This window comes from Scyliorhinus torazame, chromosome 22 (assembly GCF_047496885.1).
Source record: "Scyliorhinus torazame isolate Kashiwa2021f chromosome 22, sScyTor2.1, whole genome shotgun sequence".
Taxonomy (NCBI): domain Eukaryota; kingdom Metazoa; phylum Chordata; class Chondrichthyes; order Carcharhiniformes; family Scyliorhinidae; genus Scyliorhinus; species Scyliorhinus torazame.
Genome location: NC_092728.1, coordinates 96,565,886 through 96,581,903, shown reverse-complemented (window position 1 = coordinate 96,581,903; position 16,018 = coordinate 96,565,886). Strand labels below are relative to the sequence as shown.

Sequence of the window (16,018 nt, the reverse complement as noted above, 5' to 3'; positions counted from 1 at the left end):
TTCTCCCCGTGTCTGCGTGGGTTTTGCCCCCACAATCCAAAGATGTGCAGGCTAGGTGGATTGGCCACGCTAAATTGCCACTTAATTGGAAAAAATGAACTGGGTACTCTAAATTTATAAAACAAACAAAAAAAACTATCTGTTCTCTCACCCTGGACACTCACCATTTATACCTTTCAACTTGGTTCCCTTAAGTTCGAAGAACGCACACATGAGCATTTATGGCAGGAAAGGTTTAGTCATTCATCATTAAACATGGCTGGACCACATAACGCACTATTCAGTCCTGCTGTCTTCTGTTAACTCTGCTCACTATTCCAGTATCATCCTGAAATTCAATGATACCCACGCCACCCCCCCCCCCACCCCAAGCTGCTACAAATTGCCTTCTTGAAGCCCCCTCTCTCCCCTGTCTCCGACATCCTCACGTCCAGGAGGAGGAGCTCATGGGAAGTCTTTGTTCAGCTGGCTGTGCCACGTCACTCACTTCCTCTAACCCACTTCCTCTGAGGTTGCCCCAAGCCCAACCCCTGAACTCACAGCTTTCTCTAGTTTCTCTCTTATCTCCTATCTTATCCAGGAGACTCACCTCCGATTCTCTCAATCCTACTCTAAAATGCTGACCGCACAAGTTCCCCTCCTGGACCCCATGTTAGCTTTTTAAAAATAAATTTAGAATACCCAATCCTTTTTTTTTCCCAATTAAGGGGCAATTTAGCATGGTTAATTCACCTACCCTGCACATATTTTTGGGTTGTGGGGGGTGAGACCCAGGCAGATAAGGGGAGAATGTGCAAATTCCACACGGATAGTGACCCAGAGCCGGGATTGAATCTGGGAACTGCGGCGCCGTGAGGCAGCAGGGCTAATTCACTGCGCCACGCTGCTGCCTGCTCTCCATGTTAATTAATATTGTTGATGGTTCCATCTCCTCAGGTACGGCTCCTCTCTCCTTCAAATCTTCCGTTAAAACCCCTCTCCTCCGGTAAACAGATTTTCCCCCCTCTTTTCTCACAAACTACCACCTCAACTTCTTTCCTTTCCAAAGTCTTTAAACATGTTGTTTCCTTCCAATTCATAGGACACGAACATAGAATGAATACAGTACAGAAGGAGGCCATTTGGTCAGTCACATCCATGCCAGCCCTCTGTAAGAGCAACTCAGCTAGTTCCACTCCCTCGTCTTTCCCCTCAAGCTCTGCAAATTGCCCCTCTTCAGATAAAGATCTAATTCGCTAAAGCCATAAGATGGAATATTCCGGTCCTGCCAATATTGGGAATTGTGGTGGGCGGCGTACAAAATTTGGCCAGATGGAAAAATGCAGTTTTTCGTCAGCGGAAAATTAGGTTTGATTTTTGGCCTCCCGACGTCCGTGCGGCTTAATGCCGTGTTGACTATCTCGCTGATCCATGTTGGGTTAATGATGGGTTGACTGTCTTGCTGATGTAGTGTGGGTCAGTGGTGGGTTAATGGTGGATTGCACTCCCTCTAGAGAGCAAGAACATTCTTCCTCAGATAAGGGGTCCTGGAATAACTCCAGAATCTCATCATAGGGTTTTGAGCCTGCACCAAATTTTGTAGGACGTTGAATGTTGCCCCCCTCCAATGGTAGTCCGGAAAGCTGGGATTACAACATCTACTGCAATTTTATTTTCTTGGACAAAATAATCAAATCTTTCACTCATGAGCTCCATAGCTTGGTGTCCTCATTGTACGGTCCCATGCAACCAAATATTCCTGCCATCTTTATGATGGAAAATGCTTTCATAAGCATGATGGGCCACCAATTATTAGCACCACCGCGCTTCCTTTTTCCAAACAAGGTACCCCTGAGCTCAGCCTGCAGAGTTTTTGAACACCCCCAGGTCTAAACTAATGTTGCTGGGTACTTGCAACTCACAGTGCTCCCTGCACTGTTCCAGGTCTTTCCAGGCAGAGCACATGGCAAGCTTCTTTTCAATGTTGTTTCCTCCAAAATCTACGTTTAAATTTTGGTTCCTTCAATTGCTGATACCGATGCTTGGCACCCCTCCATTGCCAGCTTTGGAGCAGCAAAGTTTTTAGCTTCTTAATCTTTTTCAGATATCTGCACCAGGATTGACCATTTTGCTATTTACTTCTGCGGGCATGTTTCCAACCTCCTCGTCAGTTTTCTTTGTTGTGTTTTTAAACGATAGGATTGCAAACCACAAAGGTACAAAGAGACAAGAACTTTATTGTAAAGGTGTTTTACTCTCCAGGCTGTTAGGATAGACGGCCCATTTGCCCGTTGTTTTTGAAAACTCACCACTATTCTTAGAAATCTCCCTACACCAAAAAGGGCCGACATTCTAAATGGTGAACAGGGTTTCTCACTCCCCGACTCCGATGCAGGCTTCAGTGGGTGCTATTCAGGTCAAACTATGTTTTCAAGTTATCCCCCGGTATAACCCATACCTTCACCGAAGATTTCATCTACTTACCACTTAGTAGCATTGATCCTGGGTCCTGCATTGCTAAGTAAGTAAAGTAGTCTTTGGAATAACCACTATTTCAGGTTAAATTAAGTTATTTTATTATTATAATTTTTCTTTTAAAAGCTGCAAATACTTTCTTTACAGAAAAGTAAAAAGATCTTGCTTCTGGATCCTTCTGGTTGGTTGAAGGGACCTTCAGGCCCACCTTGACAATCAATCTTCTTTACAGTCTGGTCTTCCTTAGATGTATTAGCTATTTTAGCTCGGCTGCTTTGCCCTGTCCCTTTCCCATGGCCGAGCTGACTGTAATCTGACTTTGAACTGCTTGTTCCTTCTTTGCTTCTCTCTCTCTCCCTCTGAGTTCTGGGGTGAAATTCTCCGGTATCGGCGCGATGTCCACCGACTGGCGCCCAAAACGGCGCAAATCAGTTGGGCATCGCACCACCCCAAAGGTGCGGAATGCTCCGCATCTTTGGGGGCCGAGCCCCAACCTTAAGGGGCTAGGCCGGTGCTGGATGAATTTTCGCCCCGCCAGCTGGCGGAAAAGGCCTTCGGTGCCCCGCCAGCTGGCGCGGAAATGACATCTCTGGGCGGCGCATGCGTGGGAGCGTTAGCGGCCGCTGACGGCATTCCCGCGCATGCGCAGTGGAGGGAGTCTCTTCCGCCTCTGCCATGGTGGAGACTGTGGCGGAGGCGGAAGGGAAAGAGTGCCCCCACGGCACAGGCCTGCCCGCGGATCGGTGGGCCCCGATCGCGGGCCAGGCCACCGTGGGGGCAGCCCCCGGGGCCAGATCGCCCCGCGCCACCCCCCCCCCCAGGACCCTGGAGCCCGCCCGCGCCGCCTTGTCCCGCCGGTAAGGTAGGTGGTTTAATCTACGCCGGCGGGACAGGCATTTTAGTGGCAGGACTTCGGCCCATCTGGGCCGGAGAATCGCGGGGGGGGTGGGCCCGCCAAGCGGCGCGGTGCGATTCCTGCCCCCGCTGAATATCCAGTGCCGGAGAATTCTGCAACCGGCAGGGGCGGGATTCACGCCAGCCCCCGGCGATTCTCCAACCCGGTGGGAGGTCGGAGAATCTCGCCCCAGGTTCTGGTTCTGGCTGCTGTTCCCTTTCTTCGGGTTTATATATTTTGTTCCCTTTCTTCGGGTTTATATATTTTTCTAACAGTTATCTAGTTTTTATGACTTTATTGTAAAGTAACTTATTTCACTTTGATTGTAAAAAGTATCTTTGATCTAAACCTTCTAATCCAACTAAGTATTAATTTTGACATAACCTCATCTCATAGATCTGATTACATTGTTACCTTTGTAATATTCAAAGTCCCTTTGTGATATTCAAAAATGCTTTGACTTCAATAGAGGTGTGAATTTTGGTTTGGTTCCGGTCATTTCTATCGTTTTATTTTCCAATTGTGTCCTCAGCTCATAATTTTGTCTTTGATTTTGGCTTTGAATTATGTTTCTCATATACTGATAGTCTCCAGTTTTCTTTAATTTACCTGGTATTAGCAAATTTTCACACCTAGAATTCAACTGAACCTCATCCATTCTTTTCCAGCTGCTCACTAAGATAGTTAATTTCAATGAAGGTGTGAGCTTCATTCAAAATCCTGTTTGTCTTGTTTGCTAAGCCTGCTTGACCAAGGATATCTGCATTTTACAATCCTGCTCCTGAGCAGCTGCTGTTAACCCTTAATGGGATTTTTCCCTACATTCTCTCATGTTTCTCTCAGACCAGATATTGCCAGACTTCCCTGTTTCAAATGACACATCTTTCCATATTTTCAATAACACCGTGCAAATGGCCGATGATGTCAAATGACCTTGTTCCAATGAGGAACAAACATGAATACACAACACAAATCATAAGGACTTTGTATCTCTGCTGAACTGTATGTAGAATAAACTTGCTGAAGGTAAAAGACTAGTTGCTAGGGTGGCATGTGGCGCATCTTCGCCCTCCTCATAGATCATAGAACTTACAGTGCAGAAGGAGGCCATTCGGCCCATTGAGTCTGCACTGGCTCTTGGAAAGAGCACCCCTACCCAAGGTCCACACCTCCACCCTATCCCCATAACCCAGTAACCCCACCCAATACTAAGGGCAATTTTGGACACTATGGGCAATTTAGCATGGCCAATCCACCTAACCCGCACATATTTGGACTGTGGGAGGAAACCAGAGCACCCGGAGGAAACCCACTCACACATGGGGAGGATGTGCAGACTCCGCACAGACAGTGACCCAAGCCGGGAATCGAACCTGGGACCCTGGAGCTGTGAAGCAATTGTGCTATCCACAATGCTACCGTGCTGCCCTCATCTGAGGTCGACTGGGAGCTGGGGCTGTGGGGTTGTCTGAGGTCAGTCTTGCCCTCGTCCTGCTGGTATCTGACACAGAGAGAAGAGAGCATTAGTGCTCCAGTAGGTTCTGTTATTATATTTAACTCGCAGCGATTGTCAGCATGTGGCCAAGGAATGGAGAATTCATCCTCACTGGCTGTTTGGGGGAGGCCGATCCTGCCTTCTGCACAGGACTGACCACTGTCCTTTCCTGCCAACTATAACACCTCCTCCTTGAAGCGCGGAAGGTCCTGCAATTTCAGGGTGACCCCTTCTGCCGGGAGATCTCTCCCTCTTGTTGTGGGCTCTCTTGGTCTGCATATGGACAGCTGGATGTATTGTGATCAGAAAGGGTGGATAAGGAGTCCAGCAGCATGCTCCCCTGCTGTGTGTGCTGAGCACTCCCAGTAAGGGCCGAAGACTCTGTTTGTGCAGAATCTCACCAGAGAATGGGATGTTAAAGGGGCTGATGTCCCATCTACTCATCGTGTTTGAGACCGTTGAGGACTGTAACCCTTAGAATGCTGATGCCCTTGAGAATGTGAGTCTGGAGTGAATACATACATAGATACATAGAAGATAGGAGCAGGAGGAGGCCTTTTGGCCCTTCGAGCCTGTTCCGCCATTCATCGCGAACATGGCTGATCATCCAACTCAATAGCTTAATCCTGCTTTCTCCCCGTAGCCTTTGATCCCATTCTCCCCAAGTGCCATATCCAGCCGCCTCTTGAATATATTCAAAGTTTTAGCATCAACTACTTCCTGTGGTAATGAATTCCACAGGTTCACCACTCTTTGTGTGAAGAAATGTCTCCTCATCTCTGTCCAAAATGGTTTACCCTGAATCCTCAGACAGTGACCCCTGGTTCTGTACACGCCCACCTTTGGGAACATCTTCCCTGCATCTACCCTGTCTAGTCCTGTTAGAATTTTATAAGTCTCTGTGAGATCCCCCCTCATTCTTTTGAATTCCAGCGAGAACAATCCTAACCTAGTCAATGTCTCCTCATTCATATGACAGACCCGCCATCCCTGGAATCAGTCTGGTAAACCTTCGTAGTAGAACTATGACTTACCCTGGCGGAGTGGATGAAATCATTCATCCTCTTCCTGCCCTCGAGAGTGCACCTTTTCTGTTTTCCTTTGGCACTGACCTCCCCAACGACCTCCTCCCAGGCTGTCATGGTCAGGTGGGAGGACCTCCTGCTCCCGTCCCTTGGAAAGAGGAACTCCCGCCTATCCTGCACGGCCTTCGACCCATGAGGTAACGGTGGGGCGGACAAACCAATGCTCACCCGGCCACAGGATTCGAGGCGTTCCTCCCTGATGCATAATTAATTAGCTGCAAAGCAGAAAGTCAGGCATGCAAGCTTGCCTCATTGTCCAACGGGAAACATGCCGATTTGTCCACCTAGCACTGTACTTGGGACAGGATTAGCCTCACCATGGCAGGACCCCCCTGGCGGATGCGGTGAGCCATTCAAACAACCATTGACTTCGGAGAGCCGTGGAAGATCCCGCTGGCAGGAGGAACTGGAAAACTCTGGCCTCAGTCTCCAAAATGGAAAATCCCACCCATGATCGAATTTGCCTGCGCCACACTCGTACATTCCAAATCCCAACCACTAATGGCATAAAAACATTTCCTTTGTGTCACCATTGCTGCTCTTATTAAATTAGAATTACAATCCAATCATTTCCTTCAATTGACTCATTTGTCATTTCCCTTGTGCCCCTGGTATTCCTCTGCTGTCTAAAACAGTTGCAGACTATCAATCTGTCCCCATTCAATGGTTCATTATAATATGCTGAGACTCATTGCCTCCAAGATGGGTGAAGGGTGGGAGGAGATGTTTTGCTATCAACCAACACACAAAACATTAGTATTTGATTGGAGAACAGCTAATGCAGTCTCACTATTTAAGAAAGCTTGTAGAGATAAGCCAGGGAACTGCAGATCAGTGAGTCTTACGTCAGTGGTAGGGAAACAATTGGAGAGAATTCTGAAGGAGGGAATCTATCTCCACTTGGAGAAGCAAGATTTGGTTAGGGATAGTTAGCATAGCTTTGTCAGAGGGAGGTCATGCCTAAACAAATTTGATTGAAGTTTTTGAGCATGTGACCAGGTGTGTAGATGGGTTGGTGCAGTTGATGTAGTTTACATAGATTTCAGCAAAGCCTTTGACAAGGTCCCACATGGGAGACTTGTAAAGAAGACAAATGCTCCTGGGATACATGGTAACTTTATTAGGTGGATTCAAAATTGGCTTAGCTGTAGGAGCCGGAGGGTGATGACAAACGGCTGCTTTCGTGGCTGGAAGTCAGGAGTCATTGAAACAGTTACTACAAGTGATTGGGCAACACCAATAATTCCTGTACTGATACTCAATGGCTTAGCGAGAAGATTTTAAAACAACTATTAATCTGGTATTGTGTGGCGGTCACTATCCATTGCCGCTAATTGAAGACTTGTTTGCTGGACTTTCTGGGGGGTGAAATTCAGTAAAATTGATCTAACACAGGTGTATTTACAAATGAATGTAGCTGCAAAATCAAAGCCGCTACTCACTATTGTGATGCACAAAGGTCTGTTTCATTACAGAGGACTTCCTTTTGGAATAACATCTGCTCCTGCGCTTTTTCAGAGGTCCATGGTTCAAATTTTGAGTGGGCTAAATGGGGTGCAGTGTTATTTAGATGACATACTCATCACCAGTTCAAGTGAACAAGAACACGTGGAAAAACCTGGAAGCTACCCTGAAACATTTGCAAAACCTTAATCTACAAGTTAAAAAGGAAAAATGCAACTTTTTCAAGACCTTCATGTCATCATGGAGATGGGTGAAGCTTAAGAAGGTTTTAGGATTGTAATTCATCTGTGTGTTTGCTGGTGGGAGAGTTGCTCTGCAGTAGTAGGTTACAAGACTCTAGACAGCAAATGTTAGTTGGTTCTGTGTAGTTGGGGCTTAGGAGAAGTTTGGGGAGCTTGTCATAATATACACCAGTATATCATGGTGCAGACACACACTGATGGGACACACAATGTGACCAATCAACATACACAACACCGCAGCCAATCACCAGTGAGAGCACACACACTATAAAGACAGGGGACATCAGAGTTCATGCTCTTCGGAGTAGCAGCCAGCAAGGAGCACAGAGCTCGCAGCCTGCAACACAGACATTCACCATGTGCTGAGTGCATCAACTGGTTAGGACTAGGCAAAGGTCTATAGTTAAGGCTGGTATCATATTTACCCACAGTTCAAGTATGTTTAAATAGTTAACCTTGTAATAAAATAGAGTTGCACGTTGGTGACCTGTTTGTGATCCAGAACACCCAACACATCAGAGCTGAGAAGGTAGGAGAAAGTCACTAACTCCATGTTTGAAAGGGTTGGGACTCAGAATAAGCTCTGGGAGCCATTCATCGCTTAGTGGTAGCTGAGGAGATTGGAGCTTGGTGATATTCACGGGCAATGCCAGCCCAGTGAAACTCACCAGCTATTAAACGTTAGCTCCATTCTCTCTCCACAGATGCTGTCAGACCTGCTGAGATTGTCCAGTATTTAATGTTTATTTGTCAGATTATAACATGTGTAATTTGCTTTTACATTAAAGGATCATCTAAGTTTTCAACATGTCATGTCACCTAAAAGGGATTTTGTGCGCAAATCTCATTTCTCTACCCTCCTTTGCCCTTTTAAAATTGTACCAATTAGATTATATTGCATTCTCTTCCTTTCTTCCAAACTGGAACACTTCAAGATACCTGCGTCAAAACCTTCATCTGCCACGGGTCTGCCTAATTCACCAGTCTGTCTATATCCTCGAAGTATTTTGCTAACTTTTCCACTGTTTCCGAATTCTGTGTCCTACTTTGAAATTATGCCATGTGTATTCAAGTCTGGGTCAATCACAAGCGCCAAATAATCATTTGCCTTCTATTTTCATTTTATTGTATTCTTTGGGTTGTTATTCCAACATTTTTTACATTTTCTAAAGTGTTTCCTCCTGGGAAGGAGAGCTCAGGGGACTGGCTGTCACTAGATGCAGGTTGGGAGGGAGGGAAGTGACTCCCCGGAAGTGGCTGCAGGGGCGTGTTGGCCGACGGGACTGACGTCACCATGAAAGTGGTCTATCTGCTGAAGCGGCTCCCAGATCTCGCGACAGCAGGGAGCGCGCGCCGGAGAGGGAGGAGGGGGGGGGCTTTGTAGTGACGCAGATTCCGCTTCCGTTTCCCAGTAGGCTCTCTCTCAGAGACGGCAATGGCGGAGTATGGCACCATCCTCACCGCGGCAGCACTCGGCCTGAACGCCGCACACTCGGCCGGGCCCAAGGTGGAAGCTTTCGCCGACGCGCTGCAGCGGGCGCGGCAGGTAAAGGAGAAACCCCCACCCCGGGCGGCCCGGTCTTTCCTCGGTCGCGAGCGGGAGTGGGGGTGGCGGATGGAGGAGAAGCCTCTTGTGGCGGGCCGGAACCGCCTCCATTTGCAGCCCCCCCTCCCGCCTGTCCCTCCCTCTCACTGCCTTACCCGGTTTGGGGGGGGGGTTCAAGACACATGGGGCTCTGGGCCCAGGGGCAGCTTCAGGCACAGCTGATGTCCCAGCCCTGACCCAAAGGAAGAAATAACCTGCTTGGGTGTCAAGTAGCAGCTTTACTCATGTACAAATCCCCCCACCCCCCCACAATCCCAGATCAGCTCCCTGAGCCTGTCGCACTCCCCACATCAGGGCATTACATCCACTGCACAACACCGATAGGATTCTGCTTCAGGCTGTCCCATGGAGTTCTAAACCTCAGATGGGCTTTTATTATCATATCCTGCTCTGCTGACCAATGTTACAGGTGTCGTTGTCCTCTTGGCACCTTAAATGCCATCTCAGGCAAGGTTACGGGACCAAACGCTGGAAAATGCTTCACGGCGGCAAGGATCCGGCTTGGGTCACTGTCTGTGCGGAGACTGCACGTTCTCCCCGTGTCTGAATGCGTTTCCTCCGGGTGCTCCGGTTTCCTCCCACAAGCCCCAAAAGACGTGCTGTTAGGTGAATTGGACATTCTGAATTCTTCGTCTGTGTAGCCGAACAGGTGCCGGAGTGTGGCGACTAGGGCATTTTCACAGTAACTTCATTGCAGTGTTAATGTAAGCCTATTTGTGACACTAATAAAGATTATTATAAAATGGGATTCAAGGAGGTAGGTGCCTGATGGCCTGTACGCGCACAATGGGCCGGAGGACCTATTCCCGGGCCGTATAAAGCACTTGCAACAAAATGTATCAACGTGAAAAATGCAGTAGGATAGTTTTTACAGTGGCTGTACAGAGCATTGCTTTCCATTTTGGCCTTCCACCTACGACCCAGTCTATATTTGTTTATCCATCGTGTCAGCTCCTTGAAATTTTGTCTTTGACTTTCAACCTGGGAGTCACTGATTTCAATGAACAGACTCCCTGATCAGAAAGTAGGGGGAAGAACGTTCGTTAGGTTATTGCACTCAGTTTTATGTAATTAAGCAAAAGTTTGGGTTGGTGGAAGTTCCAACATTCATAGTAATTCATGCCATTCATACAAATTCTACTGAGCGTTTGACATTGGTACAAAACAAATTTAGGACTGATGCTCATCAGATTTCATGATCAACATTGAGGATGGGATACTGTATGCGTGTACTGTGCAGTTATTGGAGGCACTTAGACACTTGGTTCACCAGGTTTTCTGGATATTTTGTGACTTAAGTGAATGATAAGATCATTAAATGAATGGAGTCTCACAATGTAAAAGTTTAGTGCATATGCCACTTTAAGATTGGCATCTATCTTAATGAGTAGGATTACACGTATGGTGAGTCTTCAGTTTTGAAATGACGTTACATGAGTGAGCTGCTATTTAATTCCTTAATACAAGGTCGGTTTGATCCTGTAGTGGTAAACTACTAGTTCCTACAGTAAGCCAGCAGTACCATTCCTTGAAATTCAGCAACTGAGGCAAATTTTTAAGTTTATACACACTAACGTTCTATTGTATTTTCTAGTGTTTTAAGATTTGTAGTGGAGAAGGAAACCACTTGCCCTCTCATCCCTGAGCTGGCTGGGAAAGCGGCGTTCTCCAAGTTCCTGTTCCCATAGTCCAGCAGGTCACAGCACTTCAGGCGCATATTGAAGTATTTTTAAAAGTGTGGTGGACGTTTCTGCTTTTACCACACTTTCAGACAGTCAGTTCCAGACTCTCGCCATCCTCTGGGTGGTGACATTTCTCCTCAATTCCCATCTAGACCTTCGACCAATTGCTTTATTGACAAGGGCAAAGGTTCTCCCTATCCACTCGATAGATCCAGACCGCTCATCATTTTATACATCTCGATTAAATCTCCCCATAGCCTCCTCTGTTGCGAAGAAAGCAATGCCAGCCTATCCAGTCTGCCTTCATAGCTAAAATTCTCCATTCCTGGCAGGAGGATTGTCAATTGTTTGGCTCAAACATTTATCACAATACTTCCGCCTGGTAAAGCAGTGGAAACCTTCACTGCTTTCCCTTCTGGAATCCTTGTCTGAACTTTTAAAATATGCATAATAGGGTGGCATGGCAGCACAGTGGTTAGCACAGTTGCTTCACAGCTCTAGCGTCCTGGATTCGATTCCCGGCTTGGGTCACTGTCTGTGCGGAGTCTGCATGTTTTCCCCGTGTCCGTGGGTTTCCTCCGGGTGCTCCTGTTTCCCCCCCACAGTCCAAAGATGTGCAGGTTAGGTGGGATTGGCCACGTTCAATTGCCCTTGGTGTCCAAAAAGGTTAGATGGGGTTACGGGGATAGGGTGGAAGTTTGGGCTTAGGTAGGGTGATCTTTCCATGTGCCGGTGCAGACTCAATGGGCCAATTGGCCTCTTTCTGCACTGTAAATTCTATGTCTAAACTTCAGATACCAAAAGAAAGGCAATGCCATTGTGTTTGTATATGTTTAGCCACATAAGTAACACGTCAGGAAGTTGTAAAATGAAGAAATCTCCAGAAATGTATAATATGAACAGAAACCTAAGGGATTTCCATTGTGGACCTCCTGGCGATGAAGGACCAGTTTGACAGCTTGCACTTTAACAAAGCTATTATGGTTTATTATATCAACCCTCTTCCACCCCTTTCTCCCAACCCCATATTTAACAGTCAGTCAATGATTCCAAGAGGCTATCGAGTGCCAAAGTACTGATGATATCACAGTGACCATCGCTGGTTAAAAAGATTTATGCAGCTTTATTTGGCTCCATTCATTTTTTACGTGCATTAATTAAGTGTACATGCATGGATATGATCGCATGGTTCATCTTGTTTCAGTAAAATTTGTTGTCTGAATCTCTTGATAATGTGTTGAAAGAGAACTTATTTTAGACAGTGGAATTGAATGTGATGTGTGTTCTCATGATTTCATCAAGTGCTCTTGATTCAATTCAGAGTGCACCCCAGCTTTGATGGGCCTGTTTTTTTTTTTGAAAACTTGCACAATCTGTCATCTATTTGCCAACAAAAATTATGATTTTGTGCCTCAAAAATTCAGAACTCGAGGATCATGGTGTCACCATTCTTGCATCATTTCCAAAGGAAGAATCAATGTAAGCCTTCTACAAGATGCGCTCTTCTAATCAACTTGACTGCAGTGTATTTGCCGGTGTCTGAAGTTTTATGAATTTTCCACCTGCACTTTAGGATGTTCTCTGTTGCCATGCAATTGTTCCCTGGTATCTATTCTGTTGAGAACTGATGTGGAGTGTATTGCTTCCCTGGCATCTGGTATTGATACTTGATTTAATCTTGCAGTGCTTAAGCCACAGTATATGGCACAGACAAGTCATCAGTCACTGCAGCAAAGGAAGATTGAATGAGACCCTAAAGCATTATTCCAGCCTACCAAATACATATTTTGAAGTAATCAAAAGCTATATTATCCTCTGGCTCAAGGAAAGGTTATAATTAAATTTCAACATGTCCAATGTTATCTGATCAGCCCTCACCCTGATGTGAATCATTGCCTTTTAATCACCTTCAAAATATCAATTTTTAGTCTGTTACAGTTTTGTGTATTCCTCTCATATACATATCATTACAGTCCGTACATGTCTAATTAGAGGGTCATTTGCTTTTCTTGGGGGCATATGGGCTGTTTAGCGCAGGGCTAATTCGCTGGCTTTGAAGGCAGGCCAGCAGCACGTTTCAATTCCCGTATCAGCCTCCCCGAACAGGTGCCGGAATGTGGCGACTAGGGGCTTTTCACAGCAACTTCATTTGAAGCCTACTTGTGACAAGCGATTTTCATTTCATTTCAAAAGCGATGACTTGAGTTGGTTTTGCATGTTTGGTGTATTCTTAGGGTGGCACAGAGGTTAGCACAGCTGCCTCAGCTCCAGGGACCTGGGTTCGATTCCGGCCTTGGGCAACTGTGGAGTTTGCACTTTCTCCCCATGTCTGCGTGGGTTTCCTCCGGGTGCTCCGGTTTCCTCCCACAGTCAAAAGATGTACAGGTTAGGGAGGATTGGCCATGCTAAATTGCCCCATGGCATCCAAAGGTTTGGTGGGGTTACGCCGGGTGCTCTTTCCCAGGGCTGATGCAGACTCGATGGGCTGAATGGCCTCCTTCATTTAGGGATTCTATGTTGAGCAGTCAGATACTCTTAATCTATGGAGAGAGAAAATGCTGGAAAATCTCAGCTGGTCTGGCAGCATCTGTAGGGAGAGAAAAGAGCTAATGTTTCGAGTCCAGATGACCTTTTGTTAAATGTTAGCTCTTTTCTCTTCCTCCAGATGCTGCCAGGTCTGCTGGTATTTTCCAGCATTTTCTTTGTTTCAGATTTCAGCATCCGCAGTAATTCGCTTTTACACTCTTAATCTATGTTCGATTGAGGATTGGCCCGGTTTGGCTTGCTGGTGTGTATTGAAACGGTTTTGTGGATTACAGCTGGACTTTGACCCCCCACTTCTGCTGACGGTTAATTTTCCCCAAAGAAGTCGACAAACGGTTGACACCTCCGGGCGAATCCTAACATTGACCCTCTCAGGGCGAACTTGATTCTCTCCAAACAGAGAAAGCTAGCCGTGTCAGTTAGTCAGGTCTCCGACTTTGGGAGCTTTGAGTCCCTCCAAGCTAATAATATCAGTCTCCGGGCGACCAGAGAGGCAAATGCCAGAATGTCTGCCTCTTTCTCCTCCTGGATTCCCAGGTCTTCCAACACTCCGAGAATCGCCACCTCTGGACTCGGCGCCATCTTTGTTTTCAACACCTTGGACGTGATATCCGCAAACCCCTGCCAGAATCCCCGAAGCTTCGGACATGCCCAGAACATATGAACATGGTTCGCTGGTCCTCCCGCACACCTTGCGCACCTATCTTCTACCCCAAAGAACCTGCTCATCCGGGCCACTGTCATGTGAGCCCGGTGAATGACCTTGAATTATATCAGGCTGAACCTGGCACATGATGTTGACGCGTTGACTCTGCTCGACGTGTCCACCCAGAGACCGTCCTCTATCTCGCCTCCTAACTCCTCTTCCCATTTGTGCTTCAGTTCCTCGGTCGGTGTTTACTCTGACCCCATGAGTTCCTTATAAATGTCCGCAACCCTCCCTTCTCCCACCCACATTCTGGAAACTACCCTATCCTGTAACCCTTAGTGGTCGGAGCGGGACGGTTCCTGCCTGCTTAAGAAGTCCCGTGCCTGCAGGTACCTAAACTCGTTCCCTCCCGCCAATTCAAATTTCTCCTCCAACTCCCTCAGGCTGGGTAAGTTCCCCTATCTCCCATCCTCTCGATCCCTGCTATTTGCCCTCTCCGGAACCCTCCATCTAACCTCTCCGGGGCAAACCGGTGATTATTGCAGATTGGAGATCAGACTGATGCTGCCCCTGCTCTCGCGTGTCTCCTCCATTGCCGTCAGACTCTCAGGGCCGCAACCACCACGGGGCTGGTGGAGTACCATGCTGGCTGGAACAGCAAAGGCGCCGTTACCAACGCCCCCAAACTAGTGCCTTGACATGATGATGCTTCTACTCGCTCCCACATCGACTCCCCCCTGCATCACCCACTTCCTAATCATGGCTGTAATCGCCACCCAGTAATAATTACTAAAGTTCAGCAGCGCCAGCCCGGCTGAACTCCAGCATTCCCTTTTTAACTCGTGGGGTCTTACCCGCACATAGAAATCCAGAGATCACCTTGTTGATCCGTTTAAAAAAGGACCATGGAATAAAGATGGGGAGACACTAAAACACAAACAAGAATCTCGGGAGGACCGTCATTTTCACTGTCCGTACCCTCCCAGGTAGTGACAGCGGGAGCACGTCCCACCTTCGAAAATCCTCCTTCATTTGGTCTACTAGTCGGGCCAGATTTAGCTTGTGCAGTCGTTCCCATTCCTGCGCCACCTGGATGCCGAGGTACCGGAAGCTTCCCCCCACCACTCTAAACGGCAGCTCCCCCAATCGCCTGCCTCCTTGCCTGGATCGTGAACATCTCACTTTACCCCATGTTCAATTTATAACTAGAAAACCGGCCAAATTCCGCCAGGATCCTCATGATTTCCTCCATCCCTTCCAGTGGGTCCGACACACATAAAAGCAGGTCGTCTGCGTATAGCGAGACTGTGTTGCACCCCCCCGCCCAGACCAGCCCCTTGAGGCTCTCAACGCAATTGATAGCGGCTCTATGGCCAGTGCGAACAACAGTGGGGAGAGGGGGCATCCCTGCCTCGTCCCCCGGTGCAGCCTAAAATAGCCCGATGTCAACCTGTTCGTCCGAACACTCGCCATGGGCGGCTGATACAGCAGTCTAACCCAGTCGATGAAGCCCCGCCCAAATCCAGACCGCCTCAGTACCTCCCACAGATAATCCCATTCCACCGAAGCAAAAGCCTTCTCTGCATCCATTGCGACCACTACCTCTACGTCCCTACCCTCCGGGGGCATCTTCAGCAGCCTTCTTACATTGGCCTCTGGTCCTCCCCAATCACGTCCGGAACACAGTCTTCAATCCTTGAGGACAAGATCTTAGCCAACAGTTTGCATCTACATTTAGTAGGGAGATAGGTCTGTAGGACCTGCATAGCTCTGGGTCCTTATCCCGCTTCATTTTATTTCATTTTCAATATTGTCACTAAAGCTTAATCAGCAAATGGATGTTAAATATGGGAATGATGTTGTTTCTTTATCGATGATTGCAGACTTGATACTACCTGGGGG

At 47.4% G+C, this 16,018-nt stretch overlaps 1 protein-coding gene across 5 annotated transcripts in view; it reads left to right on the top strand.

The window, feature by feature from the left end:
- Positions 1–9,013: 9,013 nt before the first annotated feature.
- fubp3 (far upstream element (FUSE) binding protein 3) overlaps positions 9,014–16,018 on the top strand; it is a 109,279-nt gene continuing 102,274 nt past the window's right edge. For all 5 annotated transcript variants that reach the window (XM_072488671.1, XM_072488675.1, XM_072488673.1 and 2 more), the window contains exon 1: positions 9,014–9,181. In XM_072488671.1, coding sequence (XP_072344772.1) covers positions 9,071–9,181 — 111 coding nt within the window. In that variant the 5' untranslated portion in view covers positions 9,014–9,070. The remainder of the gene's footprint in view (positions 9,182–16,018) is intronic.